The 18336-nt window shown below is 40.7% G+C and overlaps 1 protein-coding gene across 2 annotated transcripts in view; it reads right to left on the reverse strand.

The window, feature by feature from the left end:
- Window positions 1-4364: 4364 nt before the first annotated feature.
- LOC134359936 (neural proliferation differentiation and control protein 1-like) overlaps window positions 4365-18336 on the reverse strand; it is a 229874-nt gene continuing 215902 nt past the window's right edge. For both annotated transcript variants that reach the window (XM_063073802.1, XM_063073803.1), the window contains 3 exons: window positions 17544-17623; window positions 14270-14369; window positions 4365-8456 (listed from right to left, as the gene is read on the reverse strand). In XM_063073802.1, coding sequence (XP_062929872.1) covers window positions 8385-8456; window positions 14270-14369; window positions 17544-17623 — 252 coding nt within the window. In that variant the 3' untranslated portion in view covers window positions 4365-8384. The remainder of the gene's footprint in view (window positions 8457-14269; window positions 14370-17543; window positions 17624-18336) is intronic.

The raw sequence follows: 18336 nt of genomic DNA on the forward strand, positions 1-18336 counted from the left end.
CTACCAAAGGCAAGCTAAATCATTAGTGCAGCTCAAGTCATGAAGTCATCAACTGTTTTCAGGGTCAGCTGCTGCATCGTTCAGTGACACAAGGTCCAAGGCAGTGTTGTACTCCTAAATGCACAATTTAAGTATTTATTTTGTGCACCCTATATTCATTTAATAAAAGAGGATGAACCCTCACAAGGCATCAGGACGTGGTAGGGCACTGAAAACTTGTGCCAACCAACTGGCAGGTATGTTCAAGGACATCTTCAATCTCTCACTGTTGCATGCAGAGGTTCCCACCTGCTTCAAAAGGGCGTCAGTCATAACAGTGCCCAAGAAGAGCAGGGTGACTATCGCCCAGTTGCACTGACATCTACTGTGATGAAGTGCTTTGAGAGGTATGTCATGACCAGAATTAATTCTGCCTGAGCAAGGATCTGGACCCAGTGCAATATACCTACTGCCACAATAGGCCTACACCAGATGCAATCTTTATTCGGCCTTGGATCACCTGGAAAATAGCTAAACCTGGGTGAAGTTGCTGTTTATTGATTACAGCTCAGCGTTCAACACCATCACATGCTCAGTACTAACTAATAAACTTCAAAACCTGAGCCTCTGTACCTCCCTCTGCAATTGGATCCTTGACTTCCTCATGGAAAGACCACAGCCAGTGCAGATTGGAAATAACATCTTACTGACTATCAACACTGGCACGCTTCAAGAATGTGTGCTTAGCTCACTGCTCTACTCTCTCTACACCCATGACTGTGTGGCTCGGCACAGCTCAAACACCATGTATAAATCTGCCGATGACAAAACTGTTGTTTGCAGAAACTCAGATGGTGACGAGGAGACGACAGGAGTATGATAGCTCAGCTGGTTAAGTGGTTGCTACAACAACCTTGCACTCAACATCAGTAAAAACAAGGAATTGATTGTGGGCTTCAGGAAGGGTAAGTTGAGGGAACACACATCACTCCTTATTGAGGAATCAGCATTGAAAAAGGTGAGCAGGTTCAGGTTCCTAGGATTCAACATCTCTGAGGATCTGCACTACTGCACTACTTTTCCAATTATAAATACATAAATTCATGTGTAAATATACTGTACATAGATTATATATATAGTGACTGCAATTTGTGACATCCTTGCTATACTTTCCACCAATGACCTTAAAATTATGCTCTCTCATATTAGCTGGCTGTCCACTCTGCCTTACCTCTTATCATCTAGACAATTCTATCAAGTCACCTGTTATCATCCTTTGCTCCAATGAGAAAAGCCCGAGCTTGCTCAACTTGTCTTCATAAGACATGCCCTCTAGTTCAGGCAGCATCCTGGTAATTCTTCTCTGCACCTTCTCGGAAGCTTCCATATCTTTCCTATGAGGAATTGAATACAATAGTCCAAATGCAATCTTACCAGAGTTTTATAGAGAGAGGCTACACAACAAGGGCCTTCTGAACTACCCTATCTGATTATTGACTTCAAGAGGAGGAAATTGGCTTTTCATGAGCCAGTTCTCATTGGGGAAATCAGAGGTGGATAGAGTCACCAACTTTAAATTCCTCAGTGCTATTATTTCAGAGGATCTGTCCTGGATGCAGCACGCAAGTGCCATTACAAAGAAAGCACAGCAGCGGCTCTACTTTTTTTAGAAGTTTGTGAAGATTTGGCATGTCATCTAAAACTTTGGAAAACTGCTATAGATAAGTGCTGGAGAGAAATTGATAGGTTGCATCATGGCCTGGTATGGCAACACCAATGCCCTTGAATGAAAAAGCCTAAAAAAGTAGTGGATACAGCCCAGTCTACCATGGTAAAGTGCTGCCCACCATTGAGCACATCTACACAGACTGCTGTTGCAGGAAAGCAGCATCCATCATCAGAGACCCCCACCATCCAGTCCATGCTGTCTTCTCACTGTTGCCATCTGGAAGGTGGTACAGGAGCCTCAGGATCCATACCACCAGGTTCAGGAACTCATTACTCTTCGCCATCAGGCTCTTGAATCAGAGGGGATAACTTCACTCACCCCAACATTGATCTGTTTCCACAACCTATGGACTCACTTTCAAGGACTCTTCATCTCATATTCTCGATATTTATTGCTTGTTTATTTTTTTGTTGTCTTTTGCACATCGATTGTTTGTCCATCCTGTTGAGGATGGTCTTTCACTGATTCTACTGTGTTTCTTGTATTTACTGTGAATGCCTGCAAGAAAATGTATCCCAAGGTTATATATGGTTACATGTATGTGCTTTCAATAATAAATTTACTTAGAACTATCAACTTGTGCGGCAACTTTGAGGAATCAAGGATGTGGATCCCGCTGTTTCTCCACGCTGTTAAGAATTCTGCCATGTACTCTGCCTTCAAGTTTGACCTTTCAAACTGTAAGACTTCACACTTCTCAGGACTGAACTCCATCTGCTACTTCTCAGCCCAGCTCTGTGCCCTATCAAAGTCCTGTTGTAACCTACAACAACCTTTTACACTATCCACAACACTACCAAACATGTGTTATCTGGATACAGTACTTACTAACTCACCCTTCTACAAAGAGCAAGGACCTGACAACAGATCCCTGCATAAGACTACAGTCACTGACCTCCAGGCAGAATACACTCCATCTATGATTAACCTCCGCCTTCAGTGGGCAAGCCAATTCTGAATCCACACAGCCAGGTTTTCTTGGATTCCTTCCGTCCTGACTTTCTGAGCGTACTATGGGGAACCTCCCATAAAATCTCCTCCCTGAGGAGGTTGAAGCAAGCAATGCTCCGGTCCCCCGCCCATTTTACAGATGCACCATTGAGAGCATCCTGACAAGTTGCAACTCCATCTGGTATGGGAGCAGCAGAGCATTGGACCGGAAGTCCTGACAAAGGACCGTGAGAACGGCTGAGAAGATCATAGTGAATACAAGTCTAGCTGATCTATCTCTCCTCATACAATATTGCCAACATCCTAGGAAGCAGTCTGGTTAGCCTTTGTTGTAGTTCTCTTGATTACAAGTGTGTCCTTTCCTGGATAAACACCACAGACTCTAGTAAATATCTACAGATGTACAGTGGAGAGCATTCAAACTGGTTGTATCACTGCCTAGTACACAGCCCCTAATGTGCAGAATCGAATGAGGATGCAGAGGGATGTGGATTCAGCCAGCTCCATTAATGGCACAACCCTCCAAAAGGTGGTGCTGCAGAAGTTGGTATCCATCAAGGACCCTCACCACCCACTGTTTAAGGATCAATTTATTCCCTTCTGCCATTATTAGATTTCTGAATGGTCCAGTGAACACTACTTTCAATTCCACTTTTTGTAATGGGGCAATTTTTATATTTTGCACTGTGCTGCTGCCACAAGACAACAAATTCCACAACATATGTCAGTGATAATAAACCTGATGATTGAGTGATTGGGAGAAGAAAACAAATAAATCTGGGCTGGAAGGGCAGGTATCACAAACACCAGAAAATCTGCAGATGCTGTCAATCTGAGTTCAGAGGAAGGGTCTCGGCACCAAACACCAGCTGTTTACTCTTTTCCATAGATGCTGCCTAACCTGCTGAGTTCCTCCAGCATTTTGTGTGTGTTGCTTTGGAAGGGCAGGTGCTGGGGTTCATTGGGAGAGAGTTTGGGGACTAGAAGTTATCTGTGGTCTGGAGCAGGTAGGTGATTCAGTGGTCAGGAGTGCCTAAATTCCATTAGCAGTTGGGGTAGTGTAAGCAATGAGCTGGGCTGTCAGTGGATGAGTGTAGGCCAAGAAAGATGCGGAGGCTTGTCAGCAGTCCACAAGAAGTCGGTCAAAAACGTAGGGTGGGAAGAACCAGGATGCTGGAGGATGGGAGAGCCATCAAGTTGAATGAGTGTTTTCATGCATGGTACATAGATTCCCAGAACTAAGCTCCACAACAATGGCTTATTTAGAGATGCAGCACAGGACAGGTCCCCTTGGTCCTTTGAGCCGCGCCACCCAGCTACCCACCAATGTAACCCTAGCCTAATTGCAGGACAACTTACAATGACCAATTAACCTGCTAACCAGTATGTCTTTTGATTGTGGGAGGAAACCAGAGCATCCAGAGAAAACCCACACGCACATGGGAAGGAATGTACAAACTTGCTTACAGAGGACACCAGAATTGAACACTGAACTCCGACATTCCGAGCTGTAATAGCATCACGCTAACTGCTATGCTACCATATTTCACATGGAGCTCCCAGGTTAGGTAACATGAAGGTTTCATAAGCCACTTCAGCATAACTAACCAGATGCCCCAAGTTAACATGTTGAAGATCCTAAAAATGGAACATTTTGTCTTTCAATAACTACCACACAAAAAAAAGGACCAAAAATTAACAGCATTTCATCAAATGAATTTATTTTCACAGAAAAATACAATATACGATATGCAAGAACAGATATTTGAAAACATGGTGACTAGTTTGGAAGAAACAAATGATACTGTCAACAAAGACACAACAAAAATAAACTTCAACAGGTAATAAATGCATGAATGCACAAGACATGTCCAGACCAGAACACTGGAATGTGAGAGGTCACCACAATCCCTGTGGCTACTCACATAATGAAAAAAAGAAACCAAGAGGGAGAGTATTGAATATCCGATCCAAAGCATTCACCTAATGCAAACATCACCCACCTGAACTTTGGATGCACTTCATTCTACGCAATGTGCTGTGTAGTTCACAACTTAAAGCATTTTGCACGTAACCACCTACAAAACAAGCCTCCTCCAAAAATGAAATATTAACATCAGCCAGCACATTAGATTGCATACTCATTTTAAACTGAAAGCATATTTTTGCACATAAGTTACAATGAGATGGAAAGTGTGATCTTAACAGTTTAAACATCAGCATTAAAATTAAAGGAGCTGGCTTACAATTAATCTTTCACATGGAAAGCAGTAGTTTCCAGATACAGTAGTTTTGAAGCTTAAGTAATTGTTACTGTTTCTGTAAGTCACCATTTTGCTTAATTGTTAACAGATTCTAACCCTCACTGTAAAGATTCTGGAAACCAAAACTGCTACTTTCTTTATGCTTAGTGCTTCAAGTATTTTAAAAAAAAAACTACATAAAGACATAAAAGGTGCTGATTCGTGCACTAGAGATTTCCTGACCAAGAACTTTAACCAGCAGATTTTTTAATGTAATTAGTTACATTCAAATGTGTCAACACCATCTGAAAATTAATGTGAAGATTAATTACATATAAGTATTTGGGGAAATCTGCAGCAGCAGGGGAATAGAACTAATGATGTAGCTATTTAAAAGAGCAGACACAAGAATGAAGGGGCAGAACGGCCTCCTCCTGTACTGTACGAGTTCATGCACTGCCAGATATGGGCCCTACAACTATAATGTTGACATCATTTCTATCTTAGATGCTGATATATCAGCTGTGCAGTTCAATATTGGTTTAATTTTACAGAACAGAAGTGGTTGCCCAACAGTTGCTGAGTTTTAGTGACCTGTTGACACCAGTTAAGCTGTCACTTCAGGCATAAGCCGATTTCTTAATTTGGACCACAGTTGACTCCTATAATTAATTACCTGTGGGTTAGAACTTGGACTGAAATAGTGGGATCAATGTGCTCTCAATAAAGTATGCTTTACATAAAACATCCCCAAATTAACTCTGTCATATCATATATTATTAAACCCTCAGTTATAAATTGGAGCATAGGAATTATTTTTCTTTAAAACTCTTTAAAATAAAGGCATAATAAAACTTTCCCAGTTGGCCTGTAAGCAAAATTTCATCTAGTTTTAACTAGGTATCTGTGTCTATAAACTTCCACGTAAATTACTTCATAATTATTTTGAATTAGATTAAAATTTGTTCCAATCATTTTTACACAATGTAGACATTTCCTTCATTGTTTTAATTAAAATTGCCCCTGCATATACATTCTGTTATATTACATTCACACAACTTCATCATACCAAGGAAACTTTATGGCTACTATACAAAGTTATCATTTCCCATTGAGAAACAAACACCTGCTTTAAATGCTGCACAACAGAGATACAATGTGCACTTATTTCAGGGATACTGAAATTCCAGGTATAAAAATTCTGCTAGGAGAGCGACATTTTTAGAAGGGAAAGGCAACTCTCTACAGCCTCAATAAAACTGTTTCAATAAATACAAATTAGTTTGCAAACTGATTCCTTGCCCAAGGTCTAGAGGCTGGTCATTTTTTAAAAATACTAATTCCTTCAATGCTTGCAGGATTATATTTATTGCCCAAACATGTGGTTTGCCAGGCTACTTCGAAGGATACTGTGTATGGCAGACAGGACTGAAATGTAAGAAAGAGCAGGTAGAAGTGGTTAGCAGAATTTTTATAGCAGCTTGTCATTTGTTTCCCTGCTTTTACCTCACAAGCTACCAGCTTGATTGAATTTTCTATGCTGCTGTGTTCTGATTTGAACTTAGAAATTTGCAGCAGCAAGGGGAAAGAACTAATAATGTAGCTATTTAAAAGAACAGGCACAGGTATGAAGGGGCAGAATGGCCTCCTCCTATACTGTACAAGTTCATGCACTACCAGATATGGGCCCTACAGCTATAATGTTGACATCTTTTCTATCTTAGATGCTGATATATCAGCTCTGCAGTTCTACTGCAAGTTTGACCATTACTGTTGATGGACAAACCTGATTTTCACAAGTTGATATAAGGTGAACAATGGAGCTCCATTATTTTCATTAAACAAGGAACTGATCAGCATTTATGTTCACTGTCAGCTCATGTGCAAACATTCAAAGTAATCTCTTCAATTTATTTATTTTGAAATGCAGCAAGTTAACAGGCCCTTCTGGCCCAAAGAGCCAGTGATGCCTAATTACATGTTAGGAATGTGGGAGGAAACTGAAATACTGGGAGGAAGTCCATTCAGTTACAGGGAAAATGTACAAATTCCTTACAGACAGCAGGAAACGTGAACCTGGGTTACTGGCACTGTAACAGTGTTACACCAGCCGCTACACTACCTGCTGATCTGTTTTGTGTTTTGTCGGGGAAGTGGTGGGAAAAGTAAGACAGACAATGTAAAGGAAACGTTGCACTTTGATGATGTGGAGTTTTAGGAATGGGGAAAATGGAAGGGTAGCAAACAATAGCTATGTTGCAGTAAACTTCTGCTTTGGAGGCAGTAAAGAATTAGCCTTCAGCTCTTGGTCAATATTTATGAACACAAGTTGAGGAGGCTGGGGTGTCTTTGTTTTGCGCCTGGGTTCCCTATTTCAGTAACCCTCAGTAAATACAACCCAACTTTATATTCCCAAAAAAAGAGCCTTTTTTGTTAAATACTTAATGAGCAGAAGAATTTAGAAAACCTCAATAGAAATTATTGTTCATCTGTGTGGGTGTTGATAACTGCCTCATTCAAAGACTTTACTCAAAATTAGGGATGGCTGATAACACACCATATTCTGATGGAATAGAAATTTATTGACAGGTTACTGCAATAGACAGTTAATAGCATCTGAACATATAGACTGTTACTTCAGCGAACAGTTCTGTCAGATTGCAATTTAAAATAATTAAATATCTATTTGTCCCCTTTGATAATCCTGTGAGATGCTTTTACAACCACCTAAACATTACAAAAATGAGGCACAATAAACCCCACATCAACCCAGTTGTACCTTTCCTGCACTTTCACTCATTACTTTCTGATCAAATTGAGAATGTCATCTCAGTGCTCCCCAAATAGGAGAATGAGGAAAAATGCTGCTAAACCGTCTGCAACAAACAAGACTCCAGAGGAACCCAGCAAGTCAGACAGCATCTGTGAAGGGAAATAATCAGATGACATTTCAGGTTGAGACCCTTCACCTGGACTGGGCTGCACTGCTAAATTGGCTATATTGGCAACTATGTGCCAGTTTGTCTGTTGCAGAAGCGTTCCATACAGAACTTACTGCATTGAAGGCATTGAGCAGGAATAATGGTCAAGGAACTTTTCCTTGATATGGTTCCTTCCATCATTCTCCAGTCCATCAAACATAATATGCCTTGCAGAAGCAAGAAGATTCCAGGGATCAAAGAATCTCTCATAAACTGCCTAGCAAATCAGCTCAAGTATAAAGCCAGCATATGTGTGTGTGTGTGTGTGTGTTTTTGAGGCATCAGCACAGGACTTAGTTAAGGAGACAGCAACCAATACAGAATTTACTATACCACCTGGATGGGGGGGTTAGGATTGGGCCGAAATCCCCCCAGCAGTCAGAAACAGGAGTGAGATCAATGGAGATGCAAACAGTCCTTTGGTGCACAGTTGAACGATCTCTTGTGATGTAGTTAATTCTCCCTTCTTGAAGTGTACAGTCCAGAGAAATAGCAGAAGATCTAGCTACTGGTTGGTGGATGATGTAGAGAGGAATCATCAAAAAGTGGATTCTTGACCTCCATCTCTCCTGTCTGTGACAAGCAAAAGAAACGCATAAATTGTAAGACACAGCAGGAAGATGCAGAGGAAATGCATATGCTATTGAAACCTGCCTGGTGCCATTCCCATTCAGACTCTCTTGCCTACCTGAAGTGTTTCAGTTTTCAGAATGTAAGCAAGAGAGTTGTGAATAGGCTTGAATCTCACAGGAACTGGCTGCTGATTCACAAGCCCTGCTGCTTACAGAAGACTGCATGTTAATAGCCTTGTAAAGATGTAATAATATGGCTAATATCTGTTCTCTTTGCCTAGCTGTGAGGAGAATTAACATATGAAAAGCCCGGTGGACCTCCCTCCTCTGCATTGTCTTCACAGCACTTTATTCGCAAGTAGTAATAACAGGGTCCAGTGGCTGAAGCTGCAGTAAAACTTCTTCAAATCTCTTAATGATGCAATTTATTTACCTCTAAGTTGTGAAAAAAAATCAGAAACAAGTCAGAATTAACTTTTCATTGAAGCAGCTTCTCATTCTTCACCACTTGGTTTTCTCTCCTTTGCCCCCATCTAAAGCTGTTGCCCCTGTGGGAGTGGAATTTATTCATCTTGAGTTTATTTGTTGGCAGCCTTGACCGTACATCTCTGTCAGATTATTTTACTGCAAAAAGTACCATGGCCAAGTACATTGGCTGACAACCACAGGCATTAGTGCACTTCTAATTCTTGTATCTCTTATGGATCAGTTGGTAGAATATCATGAACACAAGGTTTGGTAGTTTTCATGCCTGTAAACTCTGCAATAAAAGTTTAATTTTGAGGACAAACTCTAGAATGACTCTGTCATGGACTTCTCAGGAAAGGCATCTCTCAAGAGGTGCCACACTGCAGAAGGAATACTTTTCAGATGAAAAATTAAAACTAAAATCCTATATTTCCCCCTCAGGTAAATATAAAAGATGCTATCTCACCACTTTGAAAAAGAGGCAGGCTGCCCTTCAGTTGTATGCAAATTGGCCACTATATTTTCTATATTACAAGTGAATGCACTTTTACAGGTACTTCAGGTTCTCTAAAGCATAATGGGGTAGTCTGAGATTATGAAAGGTATTGCACAATTGGAAGCCCCTTTTCTTCTTGTTCCCAGTTGAAATCGGTGAAGGTCTTAAGTCAGTACTTTACCACTGTCACATAACTTTTATAAAAATTGAAGAATCGTGATCATATAGTACGGAAACAGGCCCTTCTGTCCATCGAGCTTTTACTGATCATCAGGCATCCCTTTATAGTAATCCTACATAATCCCCTTTTATGGATAATGGATCCCCATTATCCCCAACAACCCCATATACTATCACTCACCTACCCCATTATGGGCAATTCACAGTCACCAATTAAAGTAACAGCCTACCTGTGCATGGGATATGGGAGGAAACCACAAGACCTGGTGGAAACCAACTCTGTTTCTCCCAGGGAGAACATGCAAACACAGACAGTATCCAATGTCAGGTTTAAATCTGGACATTTAGAGCTATGAGGCAAGGGCTCAATGGAATTACTTCTGAAATCCAGCTAATGCTGTGTGGACAATTTTAACAGCCATCTGATGCATAACAAGGAACAAACAAACTGCTTGAGTGACTCACGAGGTTAAGCAGCATCCATGGGAAAGGGGAGATGAACGGAACAGTCAACATTTCAGGTCAAAACCCTGCACCAGGACTGAAATCAAAGAGGAAATGGCCACCTTGAGGAGGAGATGGGGACTGGTGGATTGAGGAGGGGTTAAGCATGATAGGATGGTTGTGCCAGGTAGGGGAGGAGAGGGAGGGGTGTGAAGTTGATAAACAATGACAGGTGGATGATAGATGGTGGCAGACAAAAGAGAGAAAAAAAAGATGGTGATAGAGCGAGGCCGGAGGAGGGAGAATAAAGGTTGGTGACAGCTGCTGAACAATGATAGCCAGGGACACAAAGTGCTGGAATCAGATAAGTAAAAGAGATGATAATGAAGATTCCATAATTTCTCTTAAATAAGAGGTTATTGGCAAACATTGCTGTAAAGTCACAAGGGACTGGACCTTTGTGATGTGAGCTTTTTTATGTGATATAATTTTCCTTTACACGGCAGAGGGTTGAGAAAAATGTTGCAAACAGAAATCCTAGTGATCACAGACAAGCAAGCAGGTCATTTGCAGCTCCATGACAGTTAGTTTGTGTTTATAAATTAGAATCAGTATTTATGCATGAGAACCATATTTCAAAACACACCATTTCGACTGATGAAACTGTTTAAATATGATTCTCAGTTTAAAGCAGAACAATTACATTTAGCAAATTCATAGTTCAGAAAGTGATAAAGCGATAGTTCAAACAGAACAGCAATTTAATAAAGAACCCAACTAAAATGGGAATAAAATAATACAGTTCCTTGGCCCGATCGATTGGCAGTCAAATTATACTACTTGGAATTCCTGCACCAAGTTAGGATGCTTCAGGTCCACTGGAAGACTGGATAAGAAATGCTCCAGCTGCTTGATCTGAAATTTCAGGATTGCTAAGTATGAAAGGCATCTGGAGTTACTACAAAGTATGAGTATTTCTTGGATCGTATATTTCAGGAGGTGATAACACTGAAGTCAGAGAGTTCATGAAAGTATGTGGGTGGCTGTCTAAAAGTACAGGGAAAGGAAGAAATCTTCAGGCTATGCGCAAATCTATTCAACAGCATAGACTGCTAGAGTGATTAAGGGTGATGAGCTTCAGGCACAAATAGAACTGAGGGAATATGATGTAATGGCAATAACTGAAATGGCTCACAAATGGCAGAGTGGACTCATTCTTGGATGCAAGGTGTTCTGGGTCGGAGATAGCAGTACTGATTAAGAGTTAGAGAGAGGTGCTATTGAGAAGATAAACAGTAAGAGTTAAAAGCAAAAGGAATGCTTTTGTAACTAGTAGTATTTTATTAGGCATAAACTAGAGGGAATAGAGAAGCAAATCTGCAGGGATATCACAGTTGTGCAATGTAATGATATTGGGTCCAAAATTACCCCAGTATTGATTGGAATTATGTTAAAGAACAATGAATTTCTAAAATATTGTGAAAATCTGATCACTATATTTTTATTGCTCAGAATGAGCAAACAAGTAGTGATGTAATATAATATAATTAACATTAAATGAAATATGTTGGTGAACGCAGCAGGCTAGGCAGCATCTCTAGGAGATGATCTCTATCTAGGCATGAACATTGACTTCTCTAACCCGCTAATGCCCCACCTCCCCCTCGTACCCCATCCGTTATTTATTTCTATACACACATTCTTTCTCTCACTCTCCTTTTTCTCCCTCTGTCCCTCTGACTATACCCCTTGCCCATCCTCTGGGTTCCCCCCCCTTGTCTTTCTCCCTGGGCCTCCTGTCCCATGATCCTCTCATATCCCCTTTGCCAATCACCTGTCCAGCTCTTAGCTCCATCCCTCCCCCTCCCACTTTCAAATCTCTTACTAACTCTTCCTTCAGTTAGTCCTGACGAAGGGTCTCGGCCTGAAACGTCGACTGTACCTCTTCCTAGAGATGCTGCCTGGCCTGCTGCGTTCACCAGTAACTTTGATGTGTGTTGCTTGAACTTCCAGCATCTGCAGAATTCCTGTTGTTTGCGAAATGAAATATGTTGGCAGAATGAGTGAAATGACAATATAGAATGAATGGCAGTGGCCTAAAGGGTGTGCAGGAATGGAAAGATGCAGGAATACATGTGCACAGGGAAGGTACCAAAAGATGAGAAAGTAGTTACTTACGTACATAGAATCCTAGGTTTGATTATGGATACATAACTCACTAAAGGATATAGTTCAAGTTGACACTTAAATTACTGACTTGTGGGAGAGGCGGCACAAGGTTTAAAAAGAGCTTGGGGCCTTTCAGGACTCTTTGGCAGTCTGCAATCATGTGGTCTAAAGGAAAGGACAATAAAAAGACGCGAGGTGCAACTGGAGTGGCCATTGTTGGAGTGGGCCAATGCTAGAGTGGTAAGACTTTGCCTCAACAGACTTCGGTGAGTACAGGCAGAGAATAAGGGTGTTGAGTCTTTAACCATTTATTGATTACAGAGCATAGGCTTGAGAAGTCAGAGCCAACAATATAACAAGCTTGGCCAAATGTGACCTAGGTGAGTACGAAATTCAAAGGTTTCAGAAAGAAGTCACAGGTAAGAACAAGCAAGCTTTTTTTTTGTTGTCTATAATCCTTAGTCCTTAATTTAGTGTAGTCAGGATGGTAGTTAAGGCGGTAAAATATTCCTCCTCTAAGATGTGGGTTCTCAGGGTACCTAGAAGTCTCCCTAATGACTAGATGTTAAGCTCCCAATTATGATCTTCCTTCAGCCATGTCTCAGTGATGCCCACATCATCATACCTGCCTATTTCTAACTGCGCTACAAGATCCTCCACCTTATTCCGTATACTATGCACAATGAAATATAATACCTTCAGTCTTGCATTCATCACCCTTTTAATGTTGTGGATACTGTAGAAGACTGGCAAAGAATACTGCAGGTTATAGATCAACTGCAGAAATGGGTGGAGAAATGGCAGATGATGTTTAATCTAGCCAAATGTGAAATGCTGCACCTTGATAGGTCAAATGTAAAAAGTCAGTGTACTATTAAGGGCAAGACTCTTAACAGTGTTGATAAGCAGAAGGATCTTGGGGGTCCAAGATCACAGCTCCTTGAAAGTGGCTACACAGGTTGAAAATGTGATTAAGAAGACATATGGCATGCTTGCCTTTATTAGTCGAGGCACTAAGCTCAACAGTCAGGAAGTTACCACATCTCGAGTACTGCAGACAGTTCTGAATGTCTCTTTATATCAAGGCTGTCAAGGCTTTGGAGAGGGTGCAGAAGACACTACTGCCTGGATTAGAGTGCATGCGCTCTAATGAGAGGTTGGACAAACTTGAGTTGTTTTCTCTTGAGAGGCCGTGGCTGAGGGTGACTGGATAGAGGTTTATAAAATGTTGAGATGTATAGGTAGGCAGACAGTATCTTTTTCCCAAAGATTTTACACAGAGTTGTGGGTTCCTGCAATGTGTTGGCTGAGGTGGTGGTAGAGGCAAATAATTAGGGCAGGGGCTCCCAACATTGGGACCATGAAACCTTGCTCAATGGCATTGGTCCATGGCATAGAAAATGTCAGGAACCCCTGCATTAGGGATTTTTAAGAGACATTTAGAAAGGTACATGAATAGGAGGGAAATGGAAGGCTATGGACATTGTGTAGGTTAAGGGGATTAGTTTAGTTCGCTATTTGAGTACTAATTTAGTTGGTTCGGTAGAACATTGTGAGCTGAAAGGCCTGTTCCTGTGCTGTACTGTTGTATGTCATGCTACAAATAGAGTTCTGCATTCCATTCTGATTACCTTACTTGAAGAAAGATGTTAAGAGAGCGTGCAGAACAGCTCCAAAATAGGATTCGGGGGAGAAGGGGCCCTCCTTGGGAGCAAAGTAGGATAGATAGAGTTGTTTAAGATCATGATGGACTTGAGTAGGATAAACTAAAGTTGTACTATTACCTGACGGTTCCAAAAAGGTGATTGGAAAAAGCAGTTTTGGTGATGTGTGGGGAAGGGGTGAAAGGAGGAGAGAAATGTGAGTAAAAAAAAAATCAGAGGGCCACTGGCATATTTGAAAATGAATTGGATTGGCACCTGTGAGGAAAATACTTTGCAGGTCTAAGGGGAAAAAAGCAAAGGAGAGGGACAGAATAGATTTCTCTACCAGGAGCAAACATGGACGATCGGTAGGTAGGCTTATTTCTGCACTGTAGCAATTCAATGGTTACTTACTGGAGCTAGTCCTGGGCACTCATATACGGTGAAATCACCATCTTCATTTTCTCCTTCGGATTCTGTAGCTGAATCTGCTACTTTGGATTCATCTTTATTTCTGCACGGCAGAAGTACAATTGTCAGAAATCTATATCCAACATTACAGCTTTTAGCAGAGTATATTAAATCACATAAATATGGCTTGTACTGAGATAACTCTTGGAAAGTCATCATTTTATGGCATATGTTAGAGCAGCTGTCCCCAACAACTGGGCCACAAAGCATGCGCTACCGGGCCGCGAGGAAACAATATGATTTGGTGATATGAGTCAGCTGCACCTTTCCTCATTCCCTGTCACGCCGACTGTTGAGCTTGAACACACGCGAGGTCATTTTCCACACATCATCCATGTCAGCACGGGAAGGAGATCAACTCCTCGAGCTTGCAAATGACGGTGGGCTGAAAAGTATGTTTGACATAACCTCTCTGCCGGCATTCTGGATCAAAGTCAAGGCTGAATATCCTTTTATTTTAATATAATTTTTATTGCGTTTTCAAAGTGATACATGAGAAAAAAGTATCTACCCTCCCCCCTCCCCTTAACCCTCCCCCCCGATATATACTCCTACCTAAAAAGAAAAGAAAAAAAGAAAAAAAAGGAACCGCCTGAATATTGGAAGGTTTGCACATGCTCCATGGGATAAAAATAAATTTAATATATATTTGTTACTTTCCCCAAGGAACCAAGATCTTCATCATCGGAGCTATAAATAAGGGCTCCAAATATTCAAAAATGTTACATATTTATCTCTTAAAATCTAAAACATTACTTAGCTTCTCAACTCTCATAGTTCCCTGGGGAATCTCTTTGAACTTCACCATGTTGCTATGTGTTTCCCTCCCAATCATCCAGGCAAAAAGAAAAAAAATATAGATAAGATACAAAAAAAGAAAAAACAAAATACCCCCCCACTAATGTTGTGAATGAAAAGATACACAACACTACCCCCCTCCATTGTGCAGGTCGTGGCTATTGCCAAGCTTGCACACATGAATAACGTAGCGATTGGTCAGTGTTTCTTCCAGCTCCCCCGTAACAAAAAATTATATATATATAGAAAAAAATTAATGTTATTATTCCCAGCTAATATTCCTCAAATTTTAACCTTTCTTCCCCTCCCTCATATAATTAATAATATATTTATATATTCATCCGCCTAAAAATTCAACAGGCCTAATCCTTGATCCAGTCTTCATCTTCAATCCATCTCGCTCCCCTAAGTTTGTTCTTGTATCTGGTGAATATTCAAAGAATCTCGCACAAACTCCTCCGCTTTCCGGTAATCGTCAAAAAATCTTTTTTCTCCACCAGGCAAAAAAATCTTCAAGGTTGCAGGATAATGCAATATAAATTGATAACCGTGATCCCATAGGGCTTTTTTCACTGGATTAAACTTCTTCCTTCTTTTCAAAAGTTCATAACTTATGTCAGGGTAGAAAAAAATTTTCTTCCCTTCTATCATCAGTGGCCCTTTTCTCTTCTTGGCAGCTTGGGTAGCCGCCTGTAGAATTCTTTCTTTGTCTTGAAATCTTAAGAATTTTATTAAAATTGATCATGGATATTGGTCATCTTGTGGTTTTGGTCTTAGAGCTCTATGTACCCGCTCAATTTCAATTGATCGGTCTTCCTCTTTCATTTGCAAGGTTTTCGGGATCCATTTTTGAAAAAATTCTATTGGATTATCTCCCTCTATACCTTCTTTAAGACCAACAATTTTAATGTTATTACGTCTACTAAAATTTTCCAACACGTCCACTTTCTCCAAGAGTCGATTTCTTTCCATGTTCCAGACAAGCACATTATTTTCTGTTTTTTCCACTCTATCATTAATATGGTCCATTGTTCTTTCCATCTTCTGAAGTTTCTTATCCATTTATCCTGTCTTTTCATAGCTTTATCATAGCACATCTTCACGTCTCTAAGCTCTGTTCTTAATTTTCTTAGTTCAAGGCTGAATATCCTGAGATAGCCACGAAAGCACTGAAAACATTGCTTCCGTTTCCAACATATCTCTGCAATGAATGCAACGAAAACTAAATTGCAGAATAGACTGGACATGAGGAACCCCCTTCGAGTATCGCTGTCTCCCATCACCCCTTGATAGGACTGTGTTGTTGCAGGGAAACAGGCCCAGGGTTCCCACTGACTCAGCTATATTGGTGTGTTGCAATGATTTTATATGTTCATACGGGGAAAATATGTGCTGTGTATTTAATAACTAAACGTTACTTAAAATATTATGATGCTATTGACTTACTTATTTAACCATATAACAATTACAGCACGGAAACAGGCCATCACGGCCGTTCTAGTCCGTGCCGAACACTACTCTCACCTAGTCCCACCGACCTGCACTCAACCCATAATCCTCCATTCCTTTCCTGTCCATATACCGATCCAATTTTTCTTTAAATGATGATATCGAACCTGCCTCTACCACTTCTACTGGAAGTGCGTTCAACGCTTACTTTAAGCTCCCCTGTCCTTCCCTGATAATTGACTTCTCACTATATTCATGCGAGGAAAATATGCGCTGTGTGTTTAATATTAAATTTGTTAGATAAACCCTTTTAGAAACGAAATTGAGTGTATTAGCCACTTATCACCTATATTCTGATCGTGATGCACCACCCCCCCCGAACCGAATCACCAAAAACGATTTGCAGGAAAAAAAATCCGCAGGTACATGCATGCGCAGGTCACGCATGCACACTGGCGCCCGCGCAAGGCTTCATGGTCATTGTAGTCTTTCTCTTGGTAAACACAATGTATTTGGCTACTATTCTTGTCCGTTGGCAACCCTACACCCCCCACCCCCTCCAGTCGGCCGGGCCGTAAGAATATTGTCAATATTAAACCGGTCCGTGGTACAAAAAAGGTTGGGGACCCCTGTGTTAGAGCAGCACAGTAAACATACAAAAGAGAAATTTTGCTCCTGAAATCCGTCTCTTCCCTTTCCAGCCAATTAGTCTTCTCAGTACTGTGCCAAGGTTGTCATTACTACAGCTCACATTTTGAACAAAGTCCATCAGTAGATCTGAATTAACGGTCCAAATCATTGTTCAAACAGCAGTTGAAATTCTGAACAGTCTCCATGTACTTAACTAAGTGAACCTTGTAATCGCAATGCCACCTTTCAAATGGACAGCAGCCTGTTAAACCTATTTTGACCTCTGTTTTTATTTGTTTTGATTGAATGAAACGCTAATTGGATCACTCGTAATACTCACTTTTCCATTGATAACATTTGCTGCTTCTGGTGTTGGTAATGGTACATCTGTGCACTCTGTGCCAGTTTATTGTCCCCGTTCTGAAAAAAGACACAAATTTAGGAAGAAAGTACATCCAATATTTTGAACATCAGTATTAAAATACTTCACAGAACGTTTGTAATTTAAGATGAGGGACATTGTTCGTCCCATCAGACCTTAAGGGAACTTTGAAATAGTTTTCTAATTAACAAGTCACATAAGGTTATTCTCTCCAAAAGCAAAGAAAATCTTCTTTTAAAATACAGTATACACGTGGTTCTGTTTTGCCAATATTGAATCTACAGTCTCTCTCCAGAGAAGAAGAAGTTACTGCTTAAAAAATATTCCACAGCCAGTCAGAGTCATAGAAAAGTACAGCACATAAACAGGCCTTTCTGCCCCTCTAGTCTGTGTCAAACCATTTAAACTGCCTACTCACATTGACCTGCACCAGGACTACAGCCATTTGCCTATCATCCGAGTACCTATCCAAACTTCTCTTAAACATTGAAATCGAGCTCACAAGCACTGGCAACTCACTCCACACTCTCATGACCCTCTGAGTGAAGAAGTTTCTGTTCATGTTTCCCTTAAATTTTTCACCTTTCATCCTTAACCCATGACCTCTAGTTGGAATTCCACCCAACCTCAACTGAAAAAGCCTGCTTGCATTTACCGTATCTGTACCCCTCACATGCTATGGTTCATGATATCAGTTTCCTTTAGGAATGTAGGGTAATAGCAAAGAGATACTCAAACAGTTGTCACAGGA

This window comes from Mobula hypostoma, chromosome 21 (assembly GCF_963921235.1).
Source record: "Mobula hypostoma chromosome 21, sMobHyp1.1, whole genome shotgun sequence".
Classification (NCBI taxonomy): Eukaryota; Metazoa; Chordata; class Chondrichthyes; order Myliobatiformes; family Myliobatidae; genus Mobula; species Mobula hypostoma.